Source organism: Saccostrea echinata, unplaced genomic scaffold, assembly GCF_033153115.1.
Source record: "Saccostrea echinata isolate AGI-Se365-2 ecotype Australia unplaced genomic scaffold, CSIRO_AGI_Sech_v1 ptg000015l, whole genome shotgun sequence".
Lineage (NCBI taxonomy): Eukaryota > Metazoa > Mollusca > Bivalvia > Ostreida > Ostreidae > Saccostrea > Saccostrea echinata.
In genome coordinates this window covers 13,637,646-13,650,018 of record NW_026889764.1, presented here as the reverse complement: position 1 = coordinate 13,650,018, position 12,373 = coordinate 13,637,646, and the positions used below count along the sequence as shown (strand labels likewise).

At 35.2% G+C, this 12,373-nt stretch overlaps 1 protein-coding gene across 1 annotated transcript; it reads right to left on the bottom strand.

Annotated features, from left to right (window-relative positions):
* Nucleotides 1–7,543: 7,543 nt before the first annotated feature.
* On the bottom strand, nucleotides 7,544–11,146 carry LOC133187641 (uncharacterized). Its single transcript, XM_061323058.1, has one exon. The coding sequence runs from the start codon at nucleotides 11,144–11,146 to the stop codon at nucleotides 7,544–7,546; it is 3,603 nt and encodes a 1,200-aa protein (XP_061179042.1).
* Between the last annotated feature and the right edge of the window lie 1,227 nt (nucleotides 11,147–12,373).

The window sequence follows — 12,373 nt, the reverse complement described above, 5'->3', positions numbered from 1 at the left end:
TTTGGGTTCATGCGATAGTGACATCAAAGCTTGAAAAAAATTTCGGCTGCGATAATTACATGTTGATGTATTTTATACTGTTTTGTCTTTTTCACATTTTATTCAAATGTATTGCCACTTTTTTTTTTCTCCCTGCGTGTTTCAATCAATTTTCCTACACATGTTATGTTGTGTTCTCAGATAATGATGCATTTACCAGGATGTAATAATTCACCGTTCAAAAGAAATAGTGATAAAACTCAACGGCTAATAGATTGCTCACGATTGAAAAGTTCAGTCACCGCATTCCATATTTTATTAATAGTTCATAGTCATATGTATATCCGGGATGAGAGTGGGTTTTTTTTATTTCGTCACTTACATGGGCAATAAAAAGATGATGACATCAAAATATAAACCCCCTTTTGATTCCTGATTACAATCTTACAACAATAGGCCCTTCGGCAACAACACTCGTCTGAGTTAAATTATTCTACTGACAAAGGATTCTAATCTGGATAAGAAACTGATGTGAACAATTTTAGCTCACAATGTGCAAAAATACACGTACTTAAGTACATTAATTTGACAAACATACATGTAGCCTTATTGTTCCAGAGAGAATTTATTTAAGTCATACATTAAATGTTGAGTCCATGTTGCTGCAATAATGTAGCCCTCTCCGATATCTGATCCAAAAAAAAGAAAGAAAGAAAGAAAGAAAGAATTGGAGAGGGCTATATTATTGCAGCTAGGTGTGCATTTACAGGATGTCATAATTAAAAAAAAAAAATTAAACAGATATTTTGTCATAATTAAAAAAAATTAAACAGATATTTTGGTTTAGTTTGACCAGCCAAAGAAAAGGGAGGTGGCAAACTCGAAATCTCATTTCGTGGGAAGGGGGGTCTCACTCTAGTTTTATAATACAACAAAAATTCGACTACACCCCAACAAAAAAAGAGGGAACAGGCCTTTGACTATAAATTTCCCTGCTAGCAGATAACCATTTTCAACCCACCCCTCGGTACTACAGGCTAAAATGAACATTTGCTGCAGATAAAGAGAAAGGCTGATGCAAAATTGATTGAAAAGAAAATTTTATTTTGATGCTACGGTACTGTACATGTGAGCTAAAATCCTAGCATTTAATATACTGTGCACTTTATTGCATGCAAATCGAAAATTGCATAATTTGGAATGGGCATAGTATAAAACCTGACTGCTTTGTATAACACTCTCAGGATACATAACACATACAAAAAATCTGATGCATGGATTGATATATGAAGATTATTTGATTGAATACCACTATAGAGCAAACCTGTCAGTTTTGGGGATTTTCGTTTACTTCAAATGATTTTGATGAATATAATACATGTAATTCGTTTCTTCTTGCTCTTTGCTTTCCAAAGTAAAAAAAGAGAATGTATGAAATAATATTTACATCCACTGAATATTATTCCCTTTATTTCTTATAAAGACCATTGCAGTTAATCAGTCCATAAACAAAACTAAGCAAGCCCCTGCATAGATTTCTTAAGCAACGGCTGTTCCATCAATCATGCATACAATGACATGTACATTTATAATACAATATTTAACATACTTAATTTACTTTGAATGTTTTTTTAAAGATATAAACATAAACAATAAAATGTCTTTCTTTGGTTGTTAATACGGGAATTGATATCGCAGATGTTGCAGAAAAAATTCACATAACCCGATTACGCGGGTTCTGTATTTTTTCTGCAACATCTGCGACATCAATTCCCGTACTAACAACCAAAGAAAGCATTTTATTGTTTAAAATATTTTATAATTATGTCATTTATCATAATCTGTAATATCGTTGCCAATATATATATATATATATATATATATATATATATATATAGAGAGAGAGAGAGAGAGAGAGAGAGAGAGAGAGCTATGTACGTGCCGTTTATATAAGATTTTTGATGAAATATGAAGATAACGAACAGTTTTCAATCTCGAAATTCCAATAAAACGATACGAATTTAGAGCAGAGGAAACACGGACCTCGAAATTTAGAGGTGGGATCAGTTGCCATGAAGGAGTGAGCATCCCCTGCCTACCGGTCACACCCGCCGTGTGCTCCTTGTCATGATCGGGAAACAAAAACCTTAAATATCTGTAGAGAGTTCAGTGAATAAATAATGGCCTAACAATCAGTATGAAAAACGTCAGTCAGCATTTGACTCAATGACAGGTTGTATGTGTTGACAAGGTCATTGTATCGACCAAAAAACTTGCGAAAAGATGACTTCAAACGAGACTCTTGATATCCTTGATTCGTCAACTTGTTTGTCAATAGTTTGCCTCGTTTTAGAAATTGTTCACACGTAGAGCATGCTCCTGCGCATTGAATCAACTGAGAGACATAAACCCCATATGCAGGTGTTATGGGTATATTGCTACATAAGTATAGGAAGTTGACGATTGAAAAGTTGAAGAACTAGTCATCACGTTTGTCATAAAGCTTTGTTGTTAGATTACCATTAACGTCTTTTTCTAGTAAAATATCTAAATATGAAACAGATGTGCCAGAATCTGTGGTATCTTTTATTTCAAGCTCACTGGGTTATATCGAGTCGACATATGAATGAAAGTTACTATTGTTAATTGATAATACGTAGTCCATATATTGAAATTCGAGTTGAAGGCCACAGCAAGTGTTTTCTTCTTCTCATGTAGAAGTTTTTGAATAAATTCTGCTTCATATGAATACAAAAATAGGTTTGCTAATGATAAAAATTTACAATGAAAATTAAAAAAAAAAAGAACATAACTTGCTAACTTTTCATTAACGAAAGTTATTGATAAAAGGATTACATTCATTTAGCAGAGTTGATACATGTAAGTCAGAGGTAGACCTGACTGAATGGCTTTTCTAGATGCTGCGTCGGCGACAAATGCAACTTCCCTTACAACATATAGGATTCTCGTTCATCAGCACACATTGTCCCCATGGCAGAAAAAAAATACGTGTATACAAAGCCTTACCAGGTATAGTAAGGTTTACTTGGGAAATTTTTTTTTCTAAGTTTTTTGAATGGTCTTAATAAATAGGCTTTCCATGAAGCGCGCTACATGTATATATATATATATATATATATATATATATATATATATATATATATATATATATATATATATATATATATATATATATATATATATATATATATATATATATAGTGTGATTATAGCCAGAGTTTCTCTGCGTATATTAATTCATACTCATATGTGTTTTAATTTTCGCAGAGAAACTCTGGCTATAATTACACTATATACCAAAAGGTTTTCAAACCGAGTATTATTTCTAGACTTTAATTTTCATGAGATCGCATGTTAACTAAGAGACAAATCAATGTATTTTAAGCACAAAAGTCATTTTTAATTCCAATGAAGCAGCTTCAATAAAGAATTTTTGGAGACAAAATGTCGCTGATGTTATATGTACCGATGAACAACATGTGCAGTGAGGTTAGGTGCCTGCAACATATTGTCGCCGGCGACGGTATGTATAGGGCGACAAAACGCGCCGTATATATGTATATATAAATATTTACATTTCCATTTATTTGTCTTTAACATTCCTTACAAATTAAAATTTTGTTCATTTTCTCATGAACTTGCACAAAGCGCTTGAATATTTCTTGCATGCAAATTAGCAGCGCATGAATACAGAAATACTTTTAAGGGAAATTCCAATGCAGAAAAAAATAACAACAAAGTTGTGTTTCACAACAAATAAATAGATAAATTTAAAAAAAAAGAGAAAACAACCCTGCTTGACTATACAAAATAATTTCATGAAATAGTTTTTAATTTTCCTACAATAAATATAAGTAGGGGAAAAACCAGGGTTCTGGACCAGTGTCCTCCCATAGAGTTACTATGGAGGATCCTCCTGGTATCCTCCCAGCGTGTGAGGATACCCATGACGTCATCTAATGAATTAAATTAACAAATTAATTATGAAATATTAATTAAAATTAATTATATTTTGATTATTAATTACATAATTTTTGAAACGATATGATTCTGTCATGTGTAGTCGGAGTGTCAATTAAATTAATTATATAATTATACACACTAGTAATCTCAAAATGTTTCAAACGCATTCGATTCTAACACAGATTCAATTCAACTAAGTTTAGAGTAACTTTCAAAGAGTTAAGGCTTTTATGACATTATGTAACCATTTTCATTAATGATATTATTTTTCCAAAAAGAATCATTTGAATTAGTCTCCCTATATCATAGAGTAGCCAACAAAGGTGTTATAGATAGTCCTCGCCAACAAAGGTGTTATAGATAGTCCTCGCTTACAACAATAATTTATTCAAACACAATCATGAGTTGCACTAACAAAATTTGAATCAGTGACAAGAGACAACATTTATTTTTTAATTAGATTTTTATTTTCCCCGTTACAATTATGAAGCATGGGTTGGAGAGCCATCCCATGTCCATTTTACAATGACCTACAGCCTAGTCTATAATGTACAATACATTTATTTACACTATGAGAGTCGTCTACCATCCATCATATCATACTTAAGCGATCTGTGTTTATGTACGCTCTTTCTGAAAAGATGGAATCTGATGTTTGACCTGTCCAGGGTAGTGCACTCTCCTATATCATAGATTTGAAACATCAGACGCATTGATCCAAGAATTAAATTTCTTTGGATAATAAAACCATTTGACGAAATATTGTTTGTTATTTCCCTTTCCTCTAGTCTTTAATATTTTTTCAACTTTCCATAGATCATCGTCTTTCACATCCACTCTTTGAAGTTCTGATTGATAAAAAGATCCTTTGATTTCATCTCCGTCAAAATCCTCTACTCTGTAGACAGGTAAACCACCACGTAAAATCCTCTGAGAAATGATAAATATTTCACCCGTCCACCTTTCGTCATATTCGCGAGAAAATGGATTCCTGAGATGGGTAAGTCGAACGTGGTCACCGATTTTAAATCTAAAAGGTTTTCTTACAGTCTTCGTCTTTTTAATAACTGTGTGATCCTTTGGCCAATACATTTTCCACCACACAGCTGTTTCATTTCCACTGTTGACAATTTTAGGAGTCATACCGATAGTTCGGTGATATGTGCTATTGTAGCTTTTGACAAAAGTTTGAAGTTTTTCAATATATGCATACGCCTTTTGGTAAGTCATAAAACGATATATCCTCGTCTTCATAGTTTTGATGACCCGCTCGGCAATTGCTGCTTTGGTTTCATTCTGAGCATAAAGATGTTGAACATCATGATCTTTGAAGAGTCTCTGAACTTCCTTCGCTCGAAATTCCTGTCCTTTATCTGTTCGTATTCTTTTAGGTACTCTACCCTCCTTGAAAATGTCCTCTAAAGCAATGGCTACTGTAACCCCCTTTTTGTTTTCCAAAGGACGCATCCACAGGTACTTTGATAGAACATCGATCACGACCAGTACATACATGAATCCTTCGTTGTACTTGGCAAACTTGGCCATATCCATGAGATCTGCAGACCACTGGTCATCAATACCCGTCACCATTATTTTGTTTCGTTGAAAACGTCTCCGTAGTGGTCTTTGTAAGCTGTAAGCTTCTTGTTTTTGCAACCATTTCCTAATTTTGTATTTGCTTATTACATATTTACCGTCTTTTCTCACATACCGGAATAATTTGTCTGGTCCCAGAAAACTACCAGCATTATTTGGATTGTAATAAATGTCACGTAAATAGTTCTCCCAAGACATGTTTCCTCGTCAATCTCCAGCGGTAAAATGAAATAAAAGTTCTATATTACATAAATTTATGGAGGACAATTTATTCACCATTTTCATCCTCGGTTTCATCTTCAGAATCTGTGTCATCATCTTCATCATCTGTTTGTTCATCGTCTGTTAAATACATCATCTCCTCAAGGAGATGTTTGTACTTCCTGAGAGCCATACGAACAGCCGGTAAGTTTTCATATCCCTTTTTAAGGAACTTTTCAATACTATTCATTATTTTTCCGTGGATCTGTCCACCTTTCAAGTCTAAAATGTCCAGAATAGTTCTTCCATATAGGTCTAAAAATGCAATAAAATTGGTTTCCTGCATTTTGTTATTTGCTTTATTTTCTGCTTCCATTTTAGACAATCCCTCTTTTCGATATTTTTTGAACTTTTCAGACCACGTATCCTCATTTTTAACCTTTGATCTTTTTTTCATTCTTTTGAAGTAGTCTTCTTCTGTTGATGCATTAGGAGAATCATCGTCATAGTCCATTGCGTATTCATCTGACTGAAAGATATGCTGCTTCTTTTTAAGTGGTTCCTCATAATCATCCAGAGGGAGTTGTCGTTTACGATTATCATTTTCCGGGCACCATCTCTTGACATGTCGTTGGAGGTCATGCGTACTATCAAATACGAGTCCACAATCATCACAAGATGCCATCATAGAACGCAAAGATGTATCAGTGGATTCAAAAGTTTGACTCTTTACTTTACCAGAGCTATTTAGATGCGTCCTTTCTTCTTCGGAAAATCTTTGCAAATGACTTGTTGTTTCTGGTTTGTGTTCTTTTATAGGCATGTCTGTGAAAATTTCAGTGCGCATGCGCATTGATTCAGGCGTTGTCGGTTTTAAATCTATTAAAAGATATCCAAAGGGTTTTTCTGTTGCTTCTTTGAAATGCCTCATCAATTGTTGGGTATTTCCAGGATACATCTGTCGAGCCAATGTCATCACTTGTTGTTTGTCTATTGGATTTTTAAACAGAACGAGATAATGACAGTTTCGTCTTTGGGTTGGATCTTTGTTGTAGAACAAGTTTTGGTTAATAGCGATGACTGAAAGGTTTCTATGATGGCTTCCTTCAGTAAACAATTCATTGATCCGGGAATCCTTGGAGGTGCTTGACATCATATCATCTAAAATCAACACATTTCTTGTTTGAGGATTTAAAAAAGAATCCTCTTCCAAATCCATTGGTATTCCTCGAATGAATTCCACGCTGGGGAAAACCGTGTCCTTTATGACGTCATACAAAGGTTGCCACCGTTTATAAAGCCAAATTATCCGTTCTGGCGGGGGAGCAATTTTGGTTAGACAGTTTTGTAATAGTAATTTGACAAAGTATGTTTTTCCACATGAGGTTGGTCCCGATACGTTTGCAGTAAATGGATGCTTGAATTGAAAAATCTGCTGCTGCTGCTGCTGCTTAAGATGTGTTTCCTGGTATTGTTTCTTTGAAGCGTCATTTATCTTTTGTTGCGTTAAAAAGGTTTCTTCTTGCAGTTGATTGTTTAAAGTGCTGTATAACTTTTGCTGCTGCTGCTGCTGCTGCTGCTGGGTTAACATTGTATATTCCTGCTGTTGGTTGAAACTTACGGCATATCCTTTATCTTTCCTCGGGTGTTTCAGTTTCAAGTGACGCTGTAAATCATGAGGCCACACGTAAGTTTTTGGGCAGAATTTACATTGATTCATGATGATCGACGCTGACTCCTCGACTACAGAACATCAAATGACCAGTCTCTCTCATGTCACTTCTTAAATACTCAAAGCCATTGCATTATGGGAAATTCTCCAATGTCCATGAGCTAATGTGTGAATTCCATCGTTCAATATATAACGTTTGTCATCAAAGGGGGAAAGAGATGTTTTGTTCAAGGCAATGGTATGTATCTGATGTTTTTCTGATCTAAATGTAATCATGGTTTCCATGTGAGATTCTCTTTGAAATAAACATTCTTTGTACGACGAATGGCGCATTTTCGATCTAATCACCGATTTGCTGACACCTTTAGCTGTGCGTTTTTCACTTGGTCCATAGGTAAGACTATACATTTTTGGTCTCAAACCTACAAATTCTGTCATAGGCTCTGACATGGTTTCATCTTTCATTTTACCCAAGACCTTTTTGTTGGTGTCATCATATAGAAAATGATCACTTGGGTAATCGCTGAAATCAAAATGGTGCTTTACTTTCTCCAGATCCTTGTACAAGTCTTCTGTAAATATATTGTAACATAAGGAATCTGTGTCTGTGAACAGTAACTCCGCATTTCCTCCATATGTGTATTTGACATGGTTGTAGTGGAAATCGTACATCAGTACCTTTGACATTTCTAATATGGAAAATCCAACGTATATAGGGCGATTCAAGACAAGATTCTGTTTTGTAAGTTCCACCGATGCCAGATCTTTGTTGAATATCTTAAATGATTTGAACCCTGGTTTTGCTGTAACCTTAAGAAGCCTTTGCTCCCGGTGAATAAGCTGAATATCTACTCGTTTTCTGAGATTTTCCATTGTCTTTCCAAACACACTGTTATTCATTAATTTGTAGAAGTCTTTTTCAAAGTCATTCTTAGCTGCTTTTCGCATGTTTGTATTAAAGTCAATGTACTTTTTCAACCATGGCTCCTGTTGAAACGCAAGCACTTGATGAACTTTAGAGACCTTCATACCGAGTGATAAGTATAGCTGCAAATTCCTATAGTGAATTACGTAATCGGTTTTGTTGTGGAGATTCGGAACTAATTTTCGAGTTGATGTTTCAAGAAGATTCAGCTCTTTGAGTAGTTCTTTCTGGTAGGATGATAGCATATTTGGTTTCACTTCAAATGGTTCTGGTGCTAACGGATAATCACTGTGAAGGTCATGTAATTCTGCTGGATAATCAAGATCCACTGATAAAATGTAGCCTTCTTTAAAATCTTCACTGATATTTTGAATATCAAAAGAATTTATTTCCTCCTTGGAAAGCCATCGGAATCCGTGTGTTGGAAGAGCTTGACTCATTGACCATCCATATAAGTTGTTTGCATCTAAATACATGAGGTAATTGTTTGGTTGGCTATGATTGTAATCTTCTACATATGGATTGTTAGCTTTGGCGTATCTTTGTGATATCATAGAAATGCCTCCCCTCAGACCCCTTTCAATGAATAGATGCATGTCAGGGTCTGTAAAAAGTTCTAAATGAACGTCTGTCATTTTTAGAGCCGCTTGCCATGCCAGTCCCGGGGCAGTGTAAAAATGTGCTGGGTCTAGTCCATAAATACGAAGACAAAGATTTCTAAAGTTTTCAAATACATCGGCTAAAAGAATGACGTCAGTTTCCATATAGAGATCGTGATAGTCTCCTAAGTCGGACATCTCAAATGTTTTCCAAACAGACTGTGCATGATAAAAATCAGCTTCTGACAAATCCTGATCATCAATACTACTATGAAAAGCTGATCTCTCTGGAAGACATTTTTCTCGAAATTTATCTATACTATCCATGTACTCGTAGGGATACACCCCTTTGCGCATGAGTAAATTCATCTTTTCCTTAATTTGACCTGGATGCTGCTTTTCAATATAGTGATGAAGGTGCTTAAACTTCTCTACACCTTCCTTTGAAAGGTTTTTCACAAGTTTTTCTAGAGATGTTGACAGAAATTGAAAGGAATCAATGAAATCCAGTTTTCCCATTGAAAAAGATATGTACTTTTCATGGTTCTGTGGAATGCAGCTCAGTGTTTTGTTTTTCATTTTTCCAATTGCTTGCATGATTATGTGGGAGTCGTATCCCCTTAAATTGTGAAATAATACAGGTATGCGTTCCCGTTGTTTCAGGTTAAGGTTGCATGTATTATGTGCAGCACCTCGGAACTTCCCAGTTACGTGGCAATGGTCGCGAACACGATCTGCACCCAATTCTTGCATACATATATGGCATTTTTCAGCAGTTTGAAACAAGTTTTCATCGTTTGTTGACATCTCAAGAGGCAAAGGGTTCCGGAGAATTTTCATCAACCTTTCTTCCACTTGCACCATGTGGTCAACAAACGTTTCGGCAACATTCTCTCCTCGGTATGTCACGTGATCTTCCGTAAGATTGTCATCAGGTCCAACAATCTTATATGTAAACCCTGAAGGAGTGTGTTTTGCTAGCTTAGTTGTACTTGGCTTAGACAAGTTGGGTTGGCATGTTGAAATTTTGGAGGATATGCACTCAAAATCTGCATATATGACAAAACTAACTTTCTGTTGCTTGGAAACGTCAGAATAGCTCAGCCACTTATTTTCCTCTGAAGGCATTTCTATCCTTTGAGCTCCATGCACTTTGCAATAAGGTCTGTGCTTTTCCAACAGTTTTGCTTTTGTAAAGCCATGTAAACAATAGCAGCAGTAGAAATACTGGTTGCGATCGCTGTTTTGATCTGCTAGAAGTCGATTAAAGTTTTTAATCCAGCAGTAATGTGATCGTTGTCCGTTTGTTATCACTAAAAGATCTACGTGACGCTCGAAACGCTGCTTTGTCAAATGAATGGGATAAACATGTCCTTTTTCATAACCAAAAACATTGACAGATATGCCATTCTGGATTTCGAACTTAATAATGTCCTTCATCTGCATTGGAAATTCTATTCCAGTAAAGTCCAGTTCATCAACATATGGAACGTAATTTGAAACCCTTTGGGCATGGTGTGCTGCTGGGTGTAGCGCAGATAAGATAGCCCATTGGAAGCATTTCTGATCTGTATTTTGTACGTTCACAATGGCTTTTTTGACTCTCAGTCTGATTGGCAGTGGGATAAAACTTGATCCTCGTAAAGGTTTGTATTTAGCGACATTTAAGGTCAATCCTATAATTTTATCGAGTGTCCAATTGCTACCCTGTCTCTGATACTCTAAAAATGAAGTCATTATCTTTTTGATGCTATCTTGTAGGCTTTGTTCCAAATCAACGACTTTTAATGCAATATGACAACGTCCATGAAAATGAGGCTCCACCATTTCCGTCTGACCTTTCGTTTCCTTTTTGAATCGGACTTGCATTGTTAAATACCATTTGATACTTTGTCTTTTCAACAAGGCAGTCCTCAGAATTTTCTTAATTTTGTCAAAGTTGGAATGTAAGAATTGAAGGGGGTCAAATTTCGTCTTATTTAAAGCGGGTAAATTGTAAACCTTGAGATTTCCATTTATTGATTCTTCTTCTGTAATGCAATCATTGGTTTCATTGCTTGTAAGGCCTCCTCCAATTTGATTGTTTTCTTGAGGTTCTGTTGACATTTCAATGTCGTTCTCGTCTACTGAAATGTTTTGATTCTCAGCACCGGAATTTGGAACACGTGTCATTGGATGCTGTATTCTCATGTGGCGTTGAAAGTTATCTTTTCTTTTAAATTGCATGCCACAGGTAGTGCATTTGTGCCCAGAACTTTTATGAGCTGACCTTAAGTGGCGATACATATTTGATGAATGTGTAAATGATGCTCCACACACATTACATATGACAGACTTCATTGTAGACAGCTAATCTGAAAATAATTAAAATAAACAAGTAATTAACAGAAAATTTTGCATTAGGAGATATATATATATATGTTTATATAATTTTATTTAGATAGTACTGAACTCTGATTAAGAAACCACAGTTTCAAGACCATTGCACGGCCATCAACATCCCTGTCACCAGGGACGGAGCTCCGCCCACCGAAGTAGGCTCACATGAACTTGAGTCGGACAGGTCTTCCCGATAATGACGGGGACATGTTACGTTAACGCTCTCCTGTCCGTTGTGAGCTAGTAACATCGCCCTATATCGGTACACCTTGTTCATGTGCAGCAATGTCTCAGAATTCATAATTTATTTCATATTGTTAATCATGTCTAAATTGCTTGTATTCATATTTTATTGTAATACTTAGACTAATTAGCGATGCCTCTTCAGTTGAATACAGTAAACCCTCTTTAAGGCTGTTTCTACAAATAAAAAAAAGTCAAATAAATAACAATTTAATAGATTAAAATTAATTAAACTTTTTTCTGAGATAATCACAACCTAAAGAAAAACACATATCAGTATAATTAAAAAGTTTATCATTAATAACCACAACTTAGAAAAATCAATCTTAACATTTTCCATTAAAATACGAGTAACTTTTATTTTAGATTATTCTTAAGAAAGAGTGACTTACCTGACCGTCTGGTCCACCACAAAGTGATGAATTTGATTATCATCGGTCTTTATATACCCGTTATACTGACTGTGAAAATTCTTTAATTTGATTGGATATTTAAAAAAAATGTTAACCCCAAAACTGATTTGATGCATTAGATGGTGATGACCGCTTCCGCGAGAAGACGCTTTTCCGGTGTCTCGCTTGAATTCTCTTGCTTCACGTTGCTAAATACAGGGGTCATGGATAAGCGTGTATGTTTCTTTTGTGTGACACACATTTTATGAATATTAAGGACAATCATGAATAAAACTTTGTAACTTTAATTTGGATTAACCTTTTGACCGGTATGCCATATCAAACTTATGAAATTTATGTCGAAAACTATTGACACATTGCTCATTTTACTTTTCATTTTCAT

Bases quoted from the DNA above. Each gene is read 5' to 3' on its own strand.
- LOC133187641 (XM_061323058.1), bottom strand. From the start codon at position 11,146: ATGAGAATACAGCATCCAATGACACGTGTTCCAAATTCCGGTGCTGAG.